Source organism: Gymnoscopelus microlampas, assembly GCF_963454915.1.
Source record: "Gymnoscopelus microlampas genome assembly, chromosome: 13".
NCBI lineage: Eukaryota > Metazoa > Chordata > Actinopteri > Myctophiformes > Myctophidae > Gymnoscopelus > Gymnoscopelus microlampas.
The window spans coordinates 11914277-11939276 of NC_139950.1; the positions used below are offsets into that span (position 1 = coordinate 11914277).

Here is a 25000-nt window from a genome sequence, read left to right on the forward strand (position 1 = left end):
CACAAGTTGCTGTTTTGGGTGTATCATTGCGGAGCAGGACGGGGGTCCGGTGGCCACGGCGTGCCTCTCACTGCAGACTGTACAGTCTCAACACCTCTCCGAAAGGCTCAGAGAACAACATGTGGTCCTCAGGAAGTTCCCATGCAATCCTGCATATGGCAACATTTAAGGGCTTCTCTTTTTTTTCTCCCTCCCCATGCAGACTTTAACTTAATTTGCCGCTCAGGCATCGAGGAGCGCAGAGCACACTATAGAACTGTATAGCGTTAGGCCACCACAGGCAAGAGGGGATGCGGGGATGAATGTATGGCCAGAAACTGTGCTCTATATGATTAGTATTATGGTGAACGGAACAAAAGAACAGTTCTGACTCGGGTTAGAGAGGCGAGTTTCATTTGTACAAGATGGACAGCGCGATGCTATCTTCAGTTAGCGGAGATCGTTTGAGGCTCACTCTGTGTTCAAATTTCAAGACTTCAACAGAGTGTTCGGAAATTCAAAGAACCGCCCGCGTCAACACATTTTAACCACTTTCACCCTGGCGTCCCTATTTTGGGCAATTATCAATATATTGTCGAAAATAGTTGATACAGATCTTGTAGATCAGCTGTTTTCACTATTCGTTGTACGATGAAGTAGGGCTTAAGTGGTAAAACTGTCTGCAAATGGGGTGAGAACATTGTCTGGCCTGAATTGCAATTTGTGCGGCACTAAAGTGAATTACTGTGAAATATCAGCTGATGTCTTAAATCCTGATGGTCTTTCGCCTGGAGATTCAACCACAGAGTATTTCACTCTGAGAGCAACGGAGATGTTCTTCTGGTTGTCTGGCATGGAATGTCTATCGCTGTCTGCCCCCCCCTGCTGCGAACACGTGCACGCACCCGTGCACGCACATAAACACACTGTGGAAGCAACAGAAGCCTCCTTCTTACATCTGACAAAAGATGAGAAACCCCCATGCGCATGCGCGACGCACACGCACTTGCGTACACACACGCATGCTTGCACGTTTAACACGTACAGTATGCATGCACAACATGTTTAACCACTTTGTTATTACTGTATTTCACAACTGTTACATGTGGGACTGAGCTATGTTAAAGGTACAGGATAACAAATACTGCATGACGAGTTGGACTGATATGACAATGAGAACACGGAGCCAGAGACAGTGAATGACAGTGAATGAAAGCAAGGGCTTATTTGGAAATGGACCAGGAAAATGTATTATGATTTTAGGAAACATTGTTTAACATTTCTGACTACCCCAAAACTACCATGTGCGGCGCCCCCTTAAGGGTTAAGGGGGACTTGGACCCCAGGTTGGGAAATACTGCCCTAATTCTAAGACAAACACTCAGGTTGGGAGATAGGGACAATTAGGCTTATAGAAACTAACATAAAACACACCAGAGATGTATCAAACCTCAAGCAAACCAGTGCAAAAAAAGTATGGGGAATTATTAAGGAGCCAAACAATTAACCTTTAGTGTCTGGCTAATTAGGGTAAACGAGAGTCTCAGTCTACCCGCTGCAGGCCTTGTTAATTCCTGAGATTTCAAAGATCAAAGTATGAGGTTACATCATTAAACTTCATCCAGGGGGAGGTTTACCAGTAGAATTCAATGGTTTCAATTTAACTGTATTAGACAAGAGGTTAACAATGTTCAGTATGTTCTAATTAGGTTGCCCACAACGAGGTAATGAGAAAACAGCCATTAAAAACACACGTCCACACAGTAAAATCCGCTGTTTTAAAGCTGAAATCCGTAACTTATTTTAATGAATAAAAGATTATTCTAACCAATCTGTGTATGTTAATACAATATACAGATGTGCCACTTCAAAACTTCACACGTTACTGTTCTTTCCCTGAAAGTCCCCTGAAAATGCATTTTTTTTCCTCCCTTTTCTGCCCTTAAAATGCACTGTTTTGCCCCTGAAAAGAAGTTGTCACTACACACCCCCGTTTTTCCCTTCAACAGACATCCATATACATGAGAACAAAAGAATGTGTGTTTAAGAAGGTGTCAGACTCATTATGAGGCGAAAGGTGATTTGACCAGTTGCTCAAATTAATTAGCATCATAAAAGCAGTGATCATCAAAATAATTCAGCATTTTAAATGCCCTTCTTTGTCCCTCTTATTGCCCTGGGAATCCCCTGAAAATTTACTGTCTTGGCGATGGCAGGACATGTGAAGTTTTGAAGTGGCACATCTGTAACTAGCTCTGCAGAGGTTGGAGGTGGTCTCCTTACTCTTCCATTGAGGCATTTATAGACCCTAGTGTTGGGTATAAGTAATACTGCACGAAGCTCATGCGCCCATTATCTCTCCTAGCCAAGCCAAAGATTCCGTCTTCATGTAGAAATGTAGTCTCAAGTTCAAATCCAAGAGAGAAGTACTGTACACAAACAAAGATGCCCCTGCGTGTCATGACGTTTTTTTTTCAAGGCGTGGAACTCTAAATGGGTAGCAAGAGACGAGTGTGAGTAACGGATCGGGGGGCCATGAGGAAGCTGTAACCTTTGGAGGGACGCATGGTGCCCCCTGCCTGTCAGCGACAGATGCAAAAAATCCCATTGAGGAAACCAGAAAGATGCTCGTTCCTCCTTTCCTTTTACAAAAATACAACATCTCTGGACCACTCTATAGTGGGACTCTCCCTCACATCATGAAACAGACAACTCACGGAGGGACTTCAACTGTATAGCTCTGAGCTTTACCGCTGGGGGAGAGGGGCGAAAGACAGACAGCCAGTGAAAGAGAGGGACTGAAGAGATGGAAGGGCAATGTCGAAAGGGGGGATGAAAGCATAGCAGGGAGGTGGGGGTGAAGCGGTCGGGACGTCGAGTGGGTCGGGCAGGGGGTTCGACTAGGGTCCACAGTTTACCAATGGGGAGTGATTTGAGGAATGGGGCCGGGTCGTAAATTTCCTGGGCAGAGGACAGGTTGGGCCCTGCAGTGAATTCTCCCAGCAGGTAGGCCCGTGCAGCCTCCAGACATCCAGCCATGTTAAAAGCATTGTGATCCTAGCGGGAGACCCCGTCATTCCCAGACTAAATAATGCAGACGGAGAGGAGAGGGAAGGAGCATAGGAAAAACAAGAAGAAGAAGGAGAAGGCATTTTGATGGCTTTTTATGATCTGAGCAGCACCAACCAAATTCTGGCCAGGGAAATCACAAACATTACGAAGAAGAGAAAAAGTGAATCAGCGAAAACATATATGTTATTATATATTTATAAGATATATTATGTCTGTGTGTGTTTTTTTTTAAATAATAAAGCTACAATCCGTAAGTTCTATGTGTCCTCTCCCAACGGAAAGAAGTAATTGCAACTGCAACACCCGGGATTTGAACCCTGGTATCCCACACAGGAAACCAAACATCTACCATGCAGTCAAGAGGGAATCCTCCTTCGGCCTGGAGAAATGTCAGCCAGGTCATCTTATATATGTACGGTAGGCCACTTCTCTCTCTGAGCTAAAGCTGCAATCCGTAAATTTCATGTCAGTGGTGCTAAAATTATATAGATTTGGCCGTGGACCCCCATCTCAAAAATGTTTTGTCCAGAAACCCCCAAAAGCAAAGATTTGCGTAAAAAAATGTTGCTTAAAAATAGATATTTAAAGATTTGCACACATTTTCAACATTTTTGAATAGCCAAAGTATAAAATAATGGTTAAAGTGGCTAAAATAAAAAAAATACACAGATGCTTTCCCGGTTTTAATGGGTTAAATGTCTCGATGGAAGAGCAAGGAGAACACCTCCAACCACTGCAGATGTGTACTACAGTAGTAGTTATATTAACATACTCTACCATACTGATTCAGATACAGAAATAGATAAAAATCAGTCCTAGATAAATCTCCTGTCCTGGGCCGAAGACAGGTTGGCCCTGCACTGAATACTCTCAGCAGGTATAGGCCCGCGCAGCCTAGCTCCAGACATCCAGCCATATTGCAGCTATAAAAAAAAAAATAGGAATAAAAATATAGTCCAGTAACGGTAGGTGTGGGAGATACATATTTCTTCCATGCTCATTATCCCGCATTGTGAGAGCAATGATTTAGGTCCCCTTAATGCAAACCACCCAGCCCTGCTCTGGCTTAAATAAGACATTCTCCATTTTTAGACATCCACTGGTCTGTGTTTGATAAATCATTTTTACGAGCATGGCAGGTGGTAGCGTTTCATCACTAACTCTCTCACTCTCTCGCTCTCTCTCGCTCTCTCTCTCTCTCTCTCTCTCTCTCTCTCTCTCTCTCTTTGGACCAACCGACAGTGAAGCGTCATCCAAGATGAGATCTCTCTTTTATACATCCAATATCATTTTCGAGGACGCAAACAAGATGTGTTTGGATTGAACACAATGAAGCCTTTTGGAATAACGGAACGACTAACGCTGTCTATTTAGGAAGACTGGCGCTCACTCTTCTTACGCGCTCAACATCTCTCGCTGCTACCGCAACCGCAGCTCATCAGTGATCAAACTCTCTCCACCTCCCCAGCCTCCCTCTGTAGTAACATTTACTGTAGGTATTCACTGTGTCAGCATCGACTGGTGACACAGCATTCACTGTGTCACCAGTCGATGCTGGTTGGTTTATACTATGTGTAGCAGTACTCACAATTTTTACTTAAGTAAAAGTATCAATACTGCAATGTAGAAATAACAGCTGTGTAACGAACGAGTGAAAAAAGTTGACTTGTTTTCATGCAGAACTTCAATTCCGAGTACAATACCGGTTTGAACATATTAAGAAAGCACGCCATAAACAGCACACGGTACAAACAAGAATCAATAACTTGAAGACCCCCCATTATCAATAAGGCCTCTGGTTTGGTTGTAAATACCTTTTACTCCACTTCAATTTGACAGCTTTAGTCACTAGTTACTTTGCAGATTTGGATTACCCATTTAGACCTGAGGCCGATTCTAAAAACGCCTTCTAAATACTGACCTAAGTTTTCTGAAAAACTTCAAATGTGTATTCAAAAATTACAAAACATTTATGTTGCTATATACTGTACTGTACTGTACATAGCAACAAGAAGCCAAAAGGGGTTCCCGTCCTGAAAGTTATAGTTACAAATAGGGGTTCTCGCCCAAAAAATGGGTTCAGACAAAACATACATTAACCAACTAAGCCCTATCTTATACTGTACATCAGCTACTTGAAAAGCTTGTAGATCTGCTATTTTCAAAAGATTTTTTATACATTTTGAAACCTTGTTGAAATGTGACTGTCTGCATAGAGAGTTTTACTTTTGGTACTTTACGTACACTTTGATACCAATACTTCTCGAGCAAATTTCAGGAATGCAGAACTTACTTGTAAGAGAGTATTTGCATATTGTGGTATTGTTACTTCCACTTAAGTAAAACATGTTGTGAGTAATTCTTCCACCACTGATCACTGTTAGGAAAGAACATCCAAATCAAGGCTCCGTCAGAGAGAACCAGACACTCTGCTTGTCATGATTTCCTCCAAACATGCACAGCTCTTGACCCAGGGTTCAAGGCGCTTCCTATGTGGATGATGCCTGTCGTGACGGAATCTTCAACAGCCTCATCATCACAGAGACTGTGACCGTGGAAGAAGGATTGTGATCATTTTCTTGTGCATGTTCAATTTGAAATACTTGCTGCTACACTGTCGGTATTCACATTTCTTACTTAAGTAAAAGTATCAATACTGCAATGTAAAAATACTCTGTTACAAGTAAAAGTCCGGAATAAAACATTTACTTGAGTAAAAGTACAAACGTACTGGTATCAAAATGTAGGCTACTTAAAGTACCAAAAGTAGAAAGCACTCCTTATGCAGAATGTCCCATTTCGCAAGTTTTCAAATGCATAACATTTATAAAAATATTTTGAAAATAGCAAATCTACAAGCTCTCAATGCGTCGCATCGCGACGCATTGTAAGCTTGTAGATCGGCTATTTTCAAATTGCCGAAAAGTATATAGGGCTGAAGTTTTGTAATAATAATCAAAATCAAAAAAGTAACTAGTAACTAAAGTTTTCAAATAATTGTAGTGGAGTGAAAGTATAATACAGTATTTGATTTAATGGAGTACAAGTAAAAGTACAGAAATTGGAAATACTCCCGTAAAGTAAAATTACCTCAATATTGTACTTAAGTACAGTAGTTGAGTAAATGTTACTTTACACCACTGGTATCAAAAGTGAGTTATCATAACAGCTTGTCATTTAGGTGTCTGTCCAGGGAGAGGACACCCAGAGGAATCTCAATCATGTGTTCTTGTCAAGAGGCCAGGTCAGCCATGGCTGAACTGTTTGGTGAGCTCTCTAAGCCTCAGACTGGAAAAGGAAACAAGCCTACTTTGTAGCTGGTGAAAGAAGGCGAGAAGTCAGAGTCTGTGCCATGCTTACACAGATTGTTCTGGAGCACCATGGTGGTACAGTCACACCACCAAATACAATGCAATATCATTGCAATAAGTAGTTTTCATCTCAATGAGCGTCTGAATGAACGACGCAGATAGAATCTTCCCTGTTAGTGAATATCCTCAATTATCTAGGAGAGCTCTGCCTGTAGATAAACTGGTGTCATCTGAATTCAATGTAGATGCTAGAGCAGTAGCGAGCATTAACAAACCCACGCCAGCTGCCTTTACAACCATATCACTGTCCCATATCACTGTCCAATATCACTGTTCCATATCACTGTCGCAATATGAAGGACTGCCAGCCCATATCACATCGCCTGCCAAGAACACATATATGCGTTCTTTCAAATGCATCACTTTCCGGCCAAGAACGCATATACCGTATCGTCACTCAGAGAAGCCGGATGTGACGTCATTCCAAAAAAACAGACATCCGTTCGGCCCAACTATAGGATTTTTAGAAAAACACTCCTAACTCAGTTTCTTTTTTTTGTGATGAAAACCACCCGTTTTCAACGGGCCATAGCCCCTCCGCTTTTGTTTTGTTTTGTACACAACGTGGCTTCCCCGGCGTTTCAAAGATCATCGATTTAAGGTAATTACGCTGGCATGGGGATAAAAAATGATGTTTAATATCTTGGCGGGTAATGTGTTAATAAAGTATTTGCATTGCTCTACAATGCAGTCATCTTTTTTTTTAAACCTCTGAATTGTTTCCACACAGTTTTAGCTACAGTACTACTTTGAATTTAGATGTAACCAGACGTATCGGTTAGGCAGAGGTGTCTGACCGTCGGGCTACGCGAGACTATCAATTGTCTGAAATATGAACCAAACAACCAATCTAGGACCGCAAGATGATCAGGTAAACATTAGGATCATGAACAAAGCCTGCTGTTAACAGTCAACGACGTATATGGTCGTTTTTTATGTACACAAGCAACCGAGCTCTATGCATTTATATGCATCGGTATCAGATACGAATTTCACATAGCTCAGTGTTTAACACATTTTTTTGTCTTATGTACCCCTTGAACTGTTTTGCCATGCCTTTAGCCCCTCACATGTTTGGCTGATGAACCGAGATGAACAATATTAGGACATATGGTAGGCCTATCATCAATCTGAAGGGACATTGTGTTGTTTGATAATGGAACTGTCTTGAGTGCATGGGCTGCTTTCTTGTCAATAATAGTTTCAGCCGAAACTGTGGCTGCAGTCAGAATTAGATCTTTGACTTTCTATGCCACAAAGAGAACATTGAGCTTGCAGTGGATCTGTGGATGTGCCGGTAAAGCCATATACATTGTATTTTTCACCAAACTGCCAGTGTTTGTGATCTGGCTCCCCTGAACCTGAATCCTGAGTAACAACATCTGGGTGTTTGAGCCATTTATCCATGTTTGTTTGCGCTAGTTGGTTTGGGTGACTAAGGATGTATTGGTTTTGACATGCGTGATCTTCACCTGTTACACTAATATGTGATCTTCACATATTAGTGTAACAGGTGACAGGGGGGGGGGACTAGTTGCAGCGCATGCATACCCTTGTATAAATGGGCTAATGAACTGACCATCATTTGGAAATATATTGTAATAAGACCCCAATCTTTCCATGTACCCCATGCAAGTTGCTCAAGTACACCTGGCTTGAGACCACTGAATAGGTTTGTTGCACCCCTGCCTTAGTATGGTTCAGTCTCCATGCAGCTACAAAGGAACGTGGGACTGTATCGATCCACTTCACACAGTGTTGCAGGGGGATGTCACTAACATGCCAGTGCGTACCAGTGTCTCAGGTTTCAGATCTCTCACCGGCCGACGGTTCTGCACAGAGAAGTGCACAGTTTGTGACGGGGGTGGGGAGCGGTGACACTGTCCTGAGCCACTGACAAAGGGCTAAGGTTACACGGCATTTTGCCCCCACATCCAGCCTCTCAACGCCACTAAATGCCTTTCATCTCAGCTAATAGCTCCCACGGGAAAGAACAAGAGGTGCCAGTGAGGCAGACTAGAAAGGCCAGGTACAGAGCATACCCTAAAACTTAAAAATGACACTACTTTTATGTAGATGAATAATACAATGAAACAGAGCTTTTCAAGTATATGCAGAATATCACTTTTCCAAAAAAATTAATTACATTAATTATGATTATGAAATAATAATTTTGGCGGGTCCAAAATTATTGTTTTGTTTACATCTGTAAGCTGACGGCCACTATTATAACATTGTGAGCTTGTAGATTGGGCGTGGGCAATTGTCATGCTATTGTTGTGCTATTTTCGTGTGACAAAACATGAGCAACAGGGAAATGAAACCTTTGCCGAAAAGAACGAGAGATGTTGGAGAGACTCACAGGTAAAGGGTTGAACTGTTGGTCTACCAGGTGTGTGTAACCATAGTCAAAGAATGAGTGACGTAAAACAACATCGATCCCCTGCACGGCAGCCATGCCCAGCGTGTTTAGCCACCTGCAATGTAAAACACACACACAGACACACACACACACACACACACACACACACACACACACACACACACACACACACACACACACACACACACACACACACACACACACACACACACACACACACACACACACACACACACACACACACAATCAATCAATCAATCAAAATCGATCAAACAGCAATTGTTTTCTTTTCCTTTTTTTCCTCACAATATAGTCATTATGCCAATGTCCAAGTCCCTGTCACTGCTGACCCCTGCAGTTGTTTTTTTTTGGGGGGGGGGTGTAGGCATTAGGCAAGCATGTGAGTCCACCGATAGCATGAAGTTGGCAGCTGCTTCTTTTCACCTGACACTGAGGAGTTTCACCAGGAGGACGTAATGCATGCGGAGGAACATGCTATTCCTCTTAGTTCCACACACCACTGAACAGGCACCCTGACCATACTGTAGGAGTCGCTAGTGCAGCAGCGACAGAGAATGCCCTCCCCACCCAGCTTCCCGCCCGCAAACGGATGAATCAAACCCCAGTCTCCGCGGTGACGGACAGGAATTTTACCCCTACAACACCCAAACATGAGGGTTCTTTTTGGGTTTGTTTTTTTAGAAAAACAAAACACAACATATTAGGCCAACTTATCATTTAGACCCTCTTTAACTTTGTTGTCTTTCATTTCAGAGGCCTAGCTTTCAAGTCATTCAGAAATGCAGTTCGTCATACTGCCACGTCACAAATAACACATTTTCAACGGGTGTATGGCGTTGGGCCTGTGCCGTAGCAGTACTCACAGGAAGCCAGCAGCATATGTGTCAGACAGATTATTGGTGCCTCCGGCCCATGCGGGCCCCACTCCACCCAGCCACACTTTCTTCCCAGGAGCGTGTGTGTTCACGACCTGAAAGGAGAGGACACAAGCATCACAGTGACAGGTCTGAGGATGTACGGGTATGTATGTATGTATGTATATGTTGTTTTAACCACATGAAGCGTAGCATCCCTGTTCTGGGGATGTCATAATAGGCAAACAAGTCCCCAGGACTTTTTTTGTGTTATCCTTCAAGCCTTAATGTCTTACTGTACCACATGCTGTTTACGTTTCTGACTAATAAAGTATTCAATCAATCAATCAAAACATTCAGCAAAAATATGCAATAATTGCAATCGAAAATGGATGATCTACCAGTATCAGTATATTCACTATTTGATGTACAGTGAAGTACATAGGGTTTAAGTGGTTAACAGGACAAAAAAACTATTGAGAATCTGAAATTAGCTTTGGGAAAAGCACATCTCACTATGCTGCCTGTTCCAACTGGCTCAGCACCAGTAAAAACAGGACATCTCACTCCTTCTAAATTACTTTGAGGGCAATTAGAAGAATCCATTATCTAGGAGTAACCGTGCTAAGTTCTCCCGTCCAGGCTGTACGCTTTTCGTTGCTTTGAAACCTGACGCCGGCAGTATCTCAAGACACTTTATTATCGATAAAGCAAATGTTAAACAGATGCACCGATTCAAAGATGCGTACACTGTACAATGTCACACGCTTCAGCCGATCAGCAAGTGTACAGTATGAGACCTATGGACATAATTCTGTTTTGCGTTCTGGAGTAAAAGCCCTCCTCCTGGTGCTCACTCCTGTTGTCCTGCGGCATGAGAGAACTTTGGCACCGGCCCTTGGCTTCAGCTTAGCAAGTCTGCTGCAGCAGCAAGCGTTGGTAATATTACCTCATTGTGAACACAACCCACACACCCTGAAACACTTGTGCAGCACACATGTGTCAGTATGCTCGCAAGACACAGGGATGTAAACTGATATACAGCCTGGCAAGACCTGGTCAAAGGGAAACTAAACGTAAGTCTCTGAATGAAAATAAGCCCATTCGCTGTCGCCTCTCTTGACCCAATTCAATTCGACTTGGTTTATATAGCCCTTAATCACTGTTTCAGGGATTCATAGACTCATATTTAACAAAGAAAACAAACCACGCACCTTGTCACTAGTCCCTCAAGGAAAGGAAAAACTCCCAAGAAAGAATTATTGAGGGGAAGAGAAATTAAAGAAACCTCAGGGACGGGGTGGAATAAGTGCAGAGTGGGCAATATCCAAATACACAACAAACACAATAATAAACAAAGTAACAAATCATACCCTGAGTGACTGAGTCATCAACCTAACTATACTACTTTATCTTTAACTCCCTGAACCCTAGCGTCGATGTCATGATAGAAGTACATTCAGCAAAAATAGAGGAACATTCTGAAAAAATGTATGCTGCGAAAGTAGTTGACCAAAATAGATGAACTTTCGGGAGATGTAGATGAACATTAGGTTAAAATTGTTGATTATGTTTTGTTGGTGAAAAGTTTGTATGGTCTATTTAGTGCTAGTTCACATACAACAAAGTATATTATAGGGTTTAACCCATTAAAACCGGGAAAGAATCTGTGTCATTTGATACACAATCTTTAAAGTGTTTTTTTAACAACAATTGTGGGGTCCTTGGCACGAAAAAGTTTGAGAACTACTGATTTAGAAGGCATTTAGAGAATCAGCCTCAGGTCTTAATGGGTTAAATATGGGTTAATATGGGTTGATAATGTACGCTGACCTAACTCTTACCTTGATTACTTTACCGATCTGCTCTGTCAGCGTGTCCAACAGCCGCGTTTTCAAGAAGTCCTCCACTCGGTTGACTCTGCCATCCATGTAATAACTGTACGGGCAAATGACAGAGGATTGTCCATTGTATTGCCTGCACTCCGTGTGCGATTACTATTGCTTCATTTACACTTGAAAATAGTTGATCTACAGTACAAGCTCTCTACAAGCTCACAATGTGTAATTATCATTTCATTATAACTGCAACAAGTTATGACCAATATATCAGATCACAAATCATCTGTATAATGCAATGTAGAGTATAATTTTCTGTCAAAATGCGGGCATGCAGAAGACAAGAGCTGAAAATACACAGATGGCACAGAGATTGAGACATCAAACCACAGACATTGTTTGTGTGTGTGTGTGTGTGTGTGTGTGTGTGTGTGTGTGTGTGTGTGTGTGTGTGTGTGTGTGTGTGTGTGTGTGTGTGTGTGTGTGTGTGTGTGTGCGCGCACGCGCGCGCGTGCGTGCGTGTGTGTGTGTGTGTGTGTGTGTGTGAGAGTGTGTGTGAGCGCTTGCGGGTGTGTGAGCGTGTGTGTGTATGCGTGCGCAAGTGCGCATGAGCTTGTGGGTGCGTGCGTGTGTGTGTTCATATCCCTTTGTGTTTGTATGTAGCTGCATGTGTGCAAGAGCCAAGAGAAATAGTCAGAGATTGAGTGCTATGGTGAGAAGATATTATTGGGAACTTGTGGCCCGGTCCAGAGGAGCATTTCTTTGGGCAGAGAGGAAGCTTCTCCAAAACAACATCCAAGAAAACCAGACAGCGACAGCCAGCTTCCACCTCAACAGCCAGAGCTGCAGACAACAGACGTACACAGCAGAGAATCATGGCTAAACTACAATACATTCTACAGCTGGAAATGTGAAGCTACTTTGAAGCTACTATTTCCAGAGGACATTGTGGAACTGGGAAACTCCACACGCTGTTCACTGCACAATAAAATTCAAAAACTGCATCTGCATTTGCATTTGCGGGATTTAGTTCTCAAAGTAACAATAGACTGAACTAGAAAGGGGTGCTCCGTGGTGCGCATATCTCGAGGCCGGGTGGTCTAACCACGGCTGTGTATGATATGGGTTACAGCCGTCAGGACCTGAGGAAGCTGCAAAGGGAAATTGCGCTTCTATGACATACAGCTCAACTTCTCGCATTTGTGTCGCCCCCTATCGGCAGAAGTGAAAGCGCTTTTGGAGGTGTGCTCCTCCCACTAAATTTCTATGCCAATACAGGAAAACGGTTGGAATAGCAAAAACCTGTTTGACACTCATTGACACATCACCCCTGAGGTCACGTATAATTTGGTACAAAACTAACTTAACAAACACTAACAAACACTTGTAGCATTTATCCCTCATGGGCCTAAGTGAAATGACGTTTGCCACTGCCTTGTCTAGAGTATATAATATGTGATTCAATGTAGGGTCGGTCGATGCATTATGTTTTTGGCATTCTTTGTAAAATTGTCCCCTTCCGCAAAATTTGGAAGCCAATTATAGCCAATTGGAATGGGATATGTATGTGTGAGACATGTTCATCACATGACTCCAGAGACAATGTGTAGCAATTTGTGTGATTTTTGGAGGAGTAGTAGCAAAGAATGCAAAATGGTGCACTTACGGTTCACAGGAAAAACATAAAGCGGCATGAGGCTGTTTTTTTTTGGGGTGGAAGGGCGGGGGGGTGTCTACCTCGGCCTACTGGCAGCATGCACAAAACGTTTGACGCAGATCGGTCCAGCGGTTTCTGAGAATAGCTGTGCACACACACAAAGACAGCCACACAGACAGACAGACAGAAACATACGCATGCACGCACACGCGTGCACGCACACAAACACACACACACACCTGGCGGAGATAATAAGAATTTTTTTGTCAACACTATTGTAAGTTGCCGGGTAATAAAGACATATTTGTGACTACATTGCAATTGTGAAATTGTGAAAATACCGTTACACAGATGACCTGGCCATTATGATGATGCAACGACCAACATGGAGGGCGATTGGCAGCCTACCTTCGTAGGTGGCCCCTGCAGCTCAGCATTGGCAAGATAGTGTCAGCAGCATATCACCTCAACAACAGCCAAGCAAAAAGGGAACTGACGCGTTCGTCAACAAAAAACGCCTGGAGTTCAGTTGCCAAAAAGGTTGATGCTGCCATTAACTCTCTCAGTGCCACACAACGAGATATGCTCGGGAGATATGCTACCCGCTCCCTGGCAAGAAAAGCCCAGAAACGTGACTGGCATATCTTGCATGACACCACTACGACAGCATTGCCTCCAAACAAAATCAAGTCCTGCCACCCTGTATGGGTGACGGAACTTGATTTTGTTTGGAGGCAATGCTGTCGGCACAAGAGATGTCGGAGATGCTCAGTCCTATCCCTTCTGTTCTATCCCAGTTCTGTCTACAAAGGCATGGATGGAGGCATCCTGGAAGCAGGAGTGGGAGTCAGCTGGGCCGACACGTTGTCACCGCTACATCTGGGACCCGGGAGACGGCGTCAAAGGAGAAGATCTGCCACGCCGGCAATGGACCTCGCTGAACCAACTGCGCACTGGGGTTGGCCGCTTCAATGACATCTATGAAGAAGTGGGGCCTGGCTGACAGCACTGTATGCGAGTGCGGGGAGCTTGAGCAGACTGCCGATCACATAATCACCACCTGTGCCCTGTATAGACCACCATCGGAGACCGGCCTCTTTGATGTGGGTGTGGCTGCACGATATTGATCTGATGATGATACACGAGAGAAAGAAGAAATTGTGAAAATAATAACAACACTAAAAATACTACATGCTTGTATGCCTCCACCAACTACTTGCCGTTTACATCTGTCTTTACAGCATCATATAGCGAAGACTTTGAAGGAATTGAATGAGTTGAGATCACAGTGACCCTTTGAACTTTGACCACCTACTACTAATCAGTTCATCCTCGAGTCCAAGTGGATGTTTGTGCCAAATGTCGTTCCTGAAATATGGAATGGATGGCTGTACGGATGGATGGACAACCCGAAAACATAACGCCTTTGGCCACGACTGTCTGCTGCCATCATAATCATAACCATCACGATAACCATAACTAGAAATACCTGTGTTGAAAGCATCCTACTAAGGTTCTGAAACATGGACAATGAAGAGGGAACTTGAGAAGCGGCTGGGTGGCAACTGCATGAGGCTGCTAATGCAAGTGCAGAACATGTCCTAGAAAGACCATCCAACTAAAAGAGAGATACATGGAGACACATCACCAATGTTTACTACGGTCACCCAGAGACGTGTTGTTTTCGCCGGATCACTGCTAGAGCAATAACACCCAGATCATCTCTGACTTACTCTTCTGGAGACTTCCTGTCCAACTACAGGAAGAAGGCCATTTACTTATCTAGATGCTATTGCCAGAGTCAATGGACTCCAAGTGGAAGATCTGGCCAAAGCAATAGGAGATAAACCAGAGTGGCGTGCCTGATAGTCGTTTATCTCGACTGCGGTCGACAGATGATGATGAAAAAAAACATATTGCGGATGTACTGTATGCCTCTGCCAACCAGTTGCCGTTTACATCCGTGTCTGTCCAGAATGATATAGTAGTATGTAGTGAAGACTACATACAGTTACATGCTAGAGTTGATCCATGAGTCCAAGTGGAGATTTGTACCAAATTTCATAAACCTCCCTCAAGGTGTTCCTGAGATATGCTGGGATGGACATACATACAGACGTACGGACGGAGGGTTGGAGGGATGGACAGGCCTTAAACATAATGCCTCTGTGCATGGCTGTCTGCTGGCTTCAACTGAATCTGCGCTTTAGAATGGCTTAAAAATGTCATTATAATGTAACTTTGACAAAAACAAATAGCCCATCCCAAGCAAATTGATTTTCATACCATACTGGAATTCATGGAATCCAGTGGTTTCCTCGAGAATCTAACAAATCATGGTACAGTTTGGGACTATCAAGTGTACGGTGAGTGATGGTAGTCAATGGGCTACACATGCCAGACCACCGGTATGGCCCTTTAATGGTGTAGGTAGAGTGAGTTATGGCAATCCTGAATATTTCATGACATTACTGGAAGAAGTCATCGCAACAGAGATGACTACTGTAGCTTTTTCCCCTGTCATCCAGGGAGCTCACAGTAATCCTCAATACAGCAACACTGAGCAATATCAAAGAGGCGCATTGACAGCTCAAAAATCTCTGCAGAGGATATCCAGACCCCGAGGTAATACATTCCATTTGACATGTGGATGAATCACATTGAAACCAAGATAGAGCTATGTTGGACTGGAACTCAGTTGGGAATTTTGGCTGAGCTACAAAAAGCCCTGAATACAGTAACAAGGAAAGTTTGGGATTTCTTTCTGGTAATCAGAAGGTCGCGGGTTCACCCCCCGGTCCGCCCAGTATACGTGTCGAAGTGTCCCTGGGCAAGACAGTAAGCCCCTAACTGCTCCCTGGGTGCCGTATTAATGGCACTTCCTCACTGCTCCTATAGTTAAGGATGGATTCAATGCAGAGGACCCATTTCACATACAGTATGTTCAAAATGTACAGTCAGTGACTGTACCACCACTTTAGCCCTATTTTATACCTAGGCTATTTGAAAATAGCCGATCTACAAGCTCACAAAGTGTCGCATCGTGACGCGTTGTGAGCTTGTATATCTGCTATTTTCAAACATTTTAGTACTTTTACTTTTGGTACTTTAAGTACATTTTGATACCAATACTTTTGTATTTTTACTCAAGTACATTTTTATCACCCAAAAAAACTAAAAGGGAAATAATTGTTTTCTTTTACTTTTTTCTTTGCTGTTAAATATAAGTTGAGTACAGTGATGGAAGAGAGCAGGAGAAACGAGCATTGAAATGTCTTAAATCATTCTATCAGTAACACTGCTGTGTGAAACTGAAGGGTGTGTCCTTTGCCATAAGCCAAATGGCACAGTGAAACTGAAATATTTCAACTATCAACACAGCATCACAGATGCTTCACACAATGTTTTTATAGCACATCTACGGCATGAGTTTTCCTGTCACTAATAGAGAGAGAGAGACGTACACTCCGGCAGCCAATCTGACCAAAATGTAAATCAGATTTGGTTACGCACTTGAGTAGAACTCTTTGCAAAGTACTTCCATGTTTACTTTTTACTCCAATGTATTTGCCCATACCCCTGCAGGCACTAGCTACATTGGCACTCTAAGCCGTGGAAGAAATGTGTTTTCTTTACAAATGAAATAGCGTCTTTAACACTGTCAGCACATTCAGCCCAGTCAGCATGTCATCGCCACCAAGAAAGTTGGCAGCCGTATCTAACAGATATGTTCAAATTCGATCACCCATTATTGGGTGAAATGTTGGTACTGTGACACTTTTTATGAAGCCCATGTCTATCATCCATTATAAACATATTTATAATGCACTATGATCTGCTTATAATAATGTGCATGTATAGCTATAAGCAATCATAAACTCTCATACTGCTTGATAACAATAATACTACATAATAATAAACTATTTTATAATGACTTGAAGGTCAAATATAAATGTGTTATAACGCAGTATAATTATCCTTTACTCGTAATGCTTTATAACAATCATCATAACACCTCTAAAGTATTTTATAATGATTTATATAAGTATCATAATACTTCATAAGTATTATAATACTATCATATCATTGTTATCACTATTATAATGCATTATAGTGTGATAGTCACTACAATGCAGTGGTCATTGCTGTAAGTAAAGTGGAAAGAATAGCATAGAATCTGCAGTATGTCAGAACACACAAAAGATTTCCGCCAACACCTCCAGGAATGTCATTACTTAACTTAAAGCAACCAATGGCTCATCAAGACTGCATGTGCGTTCATTTGAACACTTTCATCACAGGGCCATTCTGTTCTTTAACTGGAGAACCCCATGGATATTATATATTTAGTATATACTTTTGCACTTTTATTCAAGTACATTTTGAATACAGGACTTTTACTTTACGTAACAGAGTATTTCTACATTGTGGTACTGATACTTTTACTAAAGTAACTTAATGTGAGTACTTCTTCCATCACTGGGTGTGACATCTAAACGTACCAAGGCAGGAACAAACAAGGTGGGTCTATTAACACATTAACCGCCAAGATCGTAGTCCTATGGTCCATTAAATCCAACTGTTAAGCGCCGAGACCGTAGCCCTACGGTCCGGGTGCTTTTTCCTTAAAAAAAAAAAAAAAAAAAACTTTTTTCAATTTTCGATACGGCACATTTCATTGCCGATCCCGGCGGCCCTCGTTCTAATGACGAAACTGAAACCCCATTTTCTCCTTGTAGTTTTTTCTCCTCGGTGATCACTGTTTAACATAAACCGTTCTAACTACAACATGGATGCCCCGTTTGACACGTGGTCTTCACTGCTCGAACCAGGCAGATGTCCGCGATGTATACAAACAGTGCAGAGCTCAATCTTACAGATTTTAACAAGGTCTATTGCGACGTGAAAAAAACAAAAAACAACAATAAAACCTTGGCACTGGTGAGTACATTATGAGATTAACCTCTGGCGGTCAATGTGTTAACAGCCTGGCTTACATGCGAATCTCAGACGTCATGTTGATGACGTTATACTGATGCTGTGACATCATATCACTGTGATGTCATAATGACTTCCAAATATAATGTTGTTATTTGCCTCTCCATTGACTTTCCAGTATTACATTTAAAGGACCACATTACCCATTTTCAACCTGGCTTTATATAATTGGTCCTCAGTTATACTCATTATAAAACGGTACCATTTTTGTCCAGAGGGTGGCTGTGGACAGTACAGAAACCTGCCTACCAGTACAAATGGTACCATCTTATAATGAGTATTAGTGAGGACCAATTACCATATACGGAGATAGGTTGAAAATTGGTGAAGTGGTCCTTTTAAGATTTTAAAATGTACAATAAATGCAATGAATCTCTGTACGTATGTACATATGTACGTACAGTATGTTCTGTAATCCAAATATCTCTAGAATCAAATGAAATTCGGCACACGTGTTGCACACGACCAGAGGGAGTTCCCCACGCCTGTCGAATTCCCTACACCTGCCATTTAATTATTAGTCAGTCTACTTTCCACTGTCAGTTTGCACTCTTCCGGCATTCTCCACACATTGTCCACAGACATTGCACAAGGACTTTCCAGAACCACCAATCCGGCCGATATGCTCATATATAGCCATATACTGATAACATCAGGGATCTCCATATTGGCATAAAAGGGACAAGGACAGACATATATACTGTAGAGTTCTCCATATATGGGCATAAGAGGTAGAGCCCTGCAGGCCCGTCGGAACCCGACCAGGGCCCGGCCCGGCCGTTTCTGTATTTGACCATCAGGCCCAGGGCCGGGTCCGGGCTCACAGACCTCATTATATTAATACGGTAAACATTTTGCACAGTGAATTTCACCCTAGACCATTGTGGCCATGTCTCAGCATGTGCCCTAGGCTAGCCTCCTAGCCTGCAGCTATACTGCACGCTGCTAGTTGTAGTCACGTGACAACAACACCACACAGCACAGCAGCGCGCACACCAAAAGCCACACACACAGTTGTTGAACGATGGACAGCCAGAGGATAAAGGAAAAGTTGGCTCGCGCCTTAAAGGGTCTACACCATGAATTAAAAAAAAAATAATAATAATAATGATGTGTGCGTTATTGACTTCTTGTGGGTTTGTTTTTATCAGAACGCGAGAGCGCAGCTAAGAGTGCAGCGTCTGCACGCACCAGTGAAAGTGCTCGAAAATAATGAATTAATAATAATAAATAAATAAAAGGGTGTCGGGCTCCGGGCCGGGTTCGAGCTGTAAAGTTGCGGCAGTCGCCTATTCCATGGGCCAGGGCCGGGCTAGGGCTCTAATAAGAGGGACACAGACAGACAGACAGACAGATGAGATCGCCATAGATGGGCACAAAAGGTACACAGACTGTTAGGTTTTATGCTATTTTGATATAGTTCTAGAATTATATTTCACCTGTTTACAGGTCGGGGTGATTTATAGTTTATTAGTAAGTGGATGGATCTCCCTAGTGGTTGGTCGAGGTTATTACGTCTTTTACGTTATTATTTATCTATTTTATAAGTATACAATCTTTTCTTGCGGTTATGGGACGGGAGAATAATTTTGTTATTATAAAGAGATTTAGAGGTGATTTGTGGTTTAATGTTGTGTTCATGTTTCGGCTGGGTTTTAGACGTAGAACAATCTAAAGCCGCCTTTGGGAGGGCATATTTTAATGGACTCTGGAAGTACGTCAACAGTCCTTTATGCGCAGGCGCGTCTTTCCGTTCCTCAGTGCGTTTGTTGCTGTTTAAGAAGCCGGACGATCCATTGGTGAGCAGAGACGCTAGTGTATATAAAAGTGTATAATTGTGATGTAGAGTACTTTTATTATGTTCATTTGTGTGCGGACAGTCTGTAACGTTTTCTGTTATTGATGATTGTGTTTGTGTGTGTTTCTGTGCTTACAGTAAAATAACCTGCCAATACTACTGCAATTATTACATCGCCATTGCTTGCTGCTAGCTTGCTGGCTAACCCAGGCTATATGCTAAAGCCTCGTGTGTGGAGTACACGGGCTGGTCATAGAATACTGTACACAGTTTAGGTAGAAGTGTGTTTGTATTTGTATGAGTGTGTTTAGTAAATAAATGAGAAAAAGACAAGGTTGTTATTTATTGGGTTTATTTGTAGTTTGGTTGAGTGGTTTTCACTGACAATCCGGAGTAAACAGTACCCTGTGCGGAGGGGTTTATACAGGTTAATGTAGTTAACCATGTATATCCGTACAGTTATTTTACATAGTGGCCCGGTGTAAGCCAAAGTTTAGCAATTGACCAGCCCGTGCAGCGAGGTACGCACGGCTACGTCCGTTGTTATCGCCAAAAAGATGGCGCTGGCCATGTGAGGAAGAGGAGGGTACGAGCTGCGCCACGATCGACACCCCGCCATCCCCGTGGAAGTCGGTGGTTTGACTGGGTCGAGGAAGGAAGCCCGTCCCTGCATCGCATGGAGAAGCAAGCACAGGCCCATCCGTCGCAGCACCTACACGTCGCCGACATCACGGCACCGCTGCAGACGGCAGGAGACAAGTAGAGGACGCGCGCGCGAGGACGACGGCGTGTTTATCAACGTCCTTTCCCCTGAGATCTGTGCATTGTGATAACGTTGCTTGTGACCTTAACGTCGCATGTAACAATAAGCTGGAGACGGTCTTAAAAGAGCCGTTTGCCAGTATTAACTGTGTCTGTCTGAAGAACAATGTGCATGAAAACTGAAGAAAGAATGCATCCATGCTAAGCTTGTTTACATTGACTATGATGCTAAGCTAACTGGGACGACGAGTTTTCGTGCTAAGCTTGTTTACATTGACGCTAACGCTAAACTAACGGGACCAGGAGTGCTAACGTGCTAAGCTAACGCTAATCCCCATTGACTCTGTTGCTTGTTTACATTGACTCTGATGCTACGCTAACGGGAACAGGAGAGCTAACGTGCTAAGCTAACGCTAATCCCCCTTGACTGCAACTATTGTGCTAAGCTAACGTGCTGCTACTTGCTAAAAGCTAAATACCTTGAGTGTGCACTGCAAGACGCCATTTTGAGGCAGACGGACGCCATTTTGGATCTGGGGGTCTCTTCTCAAGGTGAGCACAGAAAAAAAGTAGTGTAGGTTGTTTGCACTGACTATTTCGTCCACTGAGCGTCACAATGGCGACACTTGATGACCTAAAAAAGAGGCGAGCTACAGCACAGAGAGACTTTACTAAGAGAGTCAATAAGATTGGTGATTCTCTGGACACGTTTAGTGCGGATGAGCTAAAAAGCGAGCAGAGGGGGCTCAAGGCATGTTATGATGTATTGTGGGGAAGTACAGATGACTACCTGGGCGCCTTGGAGGAGGATGTAGACACTGACTACAGCAAGGAGGTAGCCGAAGTGAAGGAGAAAGGAGAGAAATGTCGCACACGGTTCAGAGAGACAATGGAACAACTCAAAACCACATTATGGAGAGACACTGTGACAGACCAGTTTAATAAATTAAAAACCCGGCTAGATAGTGAGTTAGACAAAGCCAAAGGTCTGGAACAGAGTGAGATAACTCCAGAACAATACGAGGACGTGTGTAGGCGTTTGGAGACCGCTGTCACGGAACTTGAGGAGCTAACGGACAAGTGGGCCCCCTTTGTCCCCAAGGATGAGGGGGGTGTATTGCGAGAGAGCTTCAAGGACAATGACCGTGAATTAAAGGAGGTCGTTAAGACATTAAAACGGCAAGTGCGTGGGTTTAGTGGAGGAAGTAACACACCGCATGGGGACGCTTCCGGGATACACCCTGAGTCTGGGGTCCTTGACCTCACTGCGTTTTCTCTTGTTGATGGCATGAAAGCTAAAGGAGAGAAGACCAACCCAAGCTTGCCACCAGTCACTGGTGTGGCATCAGGGGGGCAGGACCACCAGTCTGGCGATGTGCTAGGTGGTGGTGCATCGCTGTTTCATCCCCCAGGCCTGCCACCAATGCCATCGCTGCGGGACGCGAACATGATGCAGGCTGCCCGGGTGCGAGGTTTGTTGAGCAGCGGCGGAGTGGGGCAGGCGAGCGCTGTGCCCGGTGCCATGCCAGGCCCACAGGGCCCCACGATGAGGGCGGCGGCGCCAAAGTTGAAGCTGGTTCCTCTTAGCCTACCCAAGTTCCATGGAGAAAGGAGGAACTATTTCCGCTGGAGGGACAACTGGATTAAGCTGCAGAACTTGGCGGAGCCATCGGGCTTACCAGAACTACTGTTATTTCACTTGCTGGACAGTCTTGATAAAGCGGTGAAAGACGAACTGGGGCTGGATTATTGCCGTGATGCTAATGACGTTTTCCGTAGTTTGGATGATCGTTACGGGGACGTGTCGCTCATCGCTGATGACATCGTCATGGAGTTGCAGGAAATGTCGGTGGTGCGGGGAAATCAGCCAAGAGAGACATTACAGTTAATCCAAAAAGTGGAACGGGCTTTGGATGACCTGACTGACTTGCAGTGTGCGGGGGCTATTAACAGTCCATTGGTGGTCCGTGCGCTGGAAAGCAAGTTACCGCACGAGTTGCAAACACGGTGGCTTGTATTTCAATGCAACCCGCTGAACAGGGTCACCGCATTGAATCGCTTTAGTGGCCTTTTATATTTTCTTCGTGGCCAGAAGATGGTCCTGACGCGGCAGGAGCAGCTGCAGGCTGGGCGACCGGACAATGCCAGGGCAGGTGAGCCGAAGCCTCACAGCAAGCCGGGAGACAAACCGCAGGAGCGGCGTGCGGTTACCAGGGCAACAGTGAGCGGGGAAGAGGGCAGCTCATCGCAGGGCCCTTGTGTGGCTTGCGGAGAGAACGGTCATACTGGGCAGTTGTATCGGTGCAGGACCTTTAGGAAGGGCAGTGTGACTGAGAAGAGGGCGCAAGCAAAGGAAGCCAGAGTGTGCTTTAAGTGCCTGGATCCACATGAGGGGTCTTGCATAAGAAACTTTTTGTGCAGAAAGGAGGAGTGCAAAAGGGGCGAGTCTCCACCGGATCATCACTACATGCTGTGCTTCAAAACGCAACCCTCTAGTGACACTGTGCCCACGGACAATGCAAAGGGGAGTGTTGCTAGTGGGGGTGCTAACGGGGAGAGTAAGAGGAACTCCCGGGGCCCAACGGTGGAACAAGAGGCCATGTTTGCTAAGGCAAACCTGTCACCAGAGCAGTTGGCTGTAGTTCGCAAAGCCATAACGAACAAAGCGTCCTCAACGGTGTGTGCGGACAGTGGGAGGCCAGAAGATGGCCCAGTTCTCCTGATGTTACTTGATGTCACAACTAAACGGGGGGATTGGGTGGGTACTTTGATTGACCTTGCGTCTGACACAAATTATGTTACCCACCAGGCGGCAGAAAGACTGGGGCTGGATGGGGAGCCTGTCACGCTGGTCGTGCATGGTGTGGGTGGGATGGAGACCAAGGTCAAAACAAAGAGGTACTCTGTGGGCCTCAAGGTGGAAATGGAGAAAGGCACTTTGCACAGTTACGACATGATATGTTATGGACTTGACGAGATTGCCAAGGTGAACTATATAGTGGACTCTGAGCGTTTGGAGGGGTTCTTTCCAGATGAAGTCCAGCCGGGGGATCTGAGGCGTCCACACAAAGTGGAGATGCTCATTAGTGCCCGAGAGGGTCGTCTCGCCCCTAAATGGATGGGGAGGTGTGGCGATCTGGTGCTATGGGACGGCCCACTGGGGAAGACCGTCAGTGGGGCGCATCCTGATCTGTGCGAGGATGTGGAAAGAGCAGCGCACACTCATTTTGCCTGGTCCATGAGATCGGAGACCGTAAGAGTCAAGATTCCCCAGGACTATCCAGAGCAAGGCAGTGTGAGGGTTACGACTACAGCTGCCTGCAACGCGGAGGTCGTGTCAGAGGGCATAGCTGATCCTGCAGACGAGGCTGCGGGGAAAGTGCCGTTGGAGGGCGCGACGGAGGCGGCAGAGGAGACGGTCAGGGTGGCTACCGGGGAGGAGACCTATGCCAGCCCACACTCTGTCACCATGCCGGCGTGGAACGTCGTGAATAGCAGCCAGGAGTGCAGGGAGGTGAGCCCAAACAGCGTCCTGCTCGGGGGTCCAGATGTGCTGGGCCCCGTCCTCGGATGCCCACCCGGACTGGAGGCGGTCGTGAGAGTCGAGGCCGTACCGAAGAGAGGTGACCTCTGCCTCAAGCTGCCCAGGGCCCTGTCTAGTCACGGTGGGAGGCCAGAGGCGGCGTCTGGCGATGGAACGAAGAGGTTGGGAGGAGCGGTTCTCGTGAGCCAGATGGACCTGACGAGGAGCCGCACCTTATCGGTGCTCTGTGGGGCCGTGGGCTATGTCCGCAGAATACTGCACGTCTGGAAGCATGGCAGGACCAGCTCTCAGGCGCAGTGGGAGGCTGTGCTCTCAGTCAAGGAGCGTGAGGCGGCGGTCCTACAAATCTCTCAAATGAGAGGCCGATCGGAGCCGGAACTCAGGTCCTGGAAGACTCAGTGGACATTATTACACCCAACTCGTTGCTGTTTTGGCGGGTGGGACCCATGGGAGGTACCCAGGGCTTTGATTTCCACCTACCCTTTCTGTCGACTTCGGGCAGTCCATCTTCGATGGCCAGGGAGTCATCCGCGACGTGAAAGTGCAGACTCGTCTGAATCTGCCCATCAGCTGGTCCCAGATGGGAAAAAGATGGGGTGTCGTGGCCATCCACCTTCCTTCACAGAGACATGCGGAGGCTAGTGGTTCTCATCCCGATTGACGACCAACAATAGGTTGGGAAGTCCTCAATGAGAATACCCAAAAGAACTTGATAATTGTGTG

The 25000-nt window shown here is 44.7% G+C and overlaps 1 protein-coding gene across 1 annotated transcript in view; it reads right to left on the reverse strand.

The window, feature by feature from the left end:
• hpse2 (heparanase 2) overlaps positions 1-25000 on the reverse strand; it is a gene marked incomplete at both ends in the record, with an annotated part of 117145 nt that overhangs the window by 9897 nt on the left and 82248 nt on the right. The window contains 3 exons of the mRNA XM_084075989.1: positions 8785-8899; positions 9690-9796; positions 11525-11618. Of these exons, the coding sequence (XP_083932115.1) occupies positions 8785-8899; positions 9690-9796; positions 11525-11618 (316 nt within the window). The remainder of the gene's footprint in view (positions 1-8784; positions 8900-9689; positions 9797-11524; positions 11619-25000) is intronic.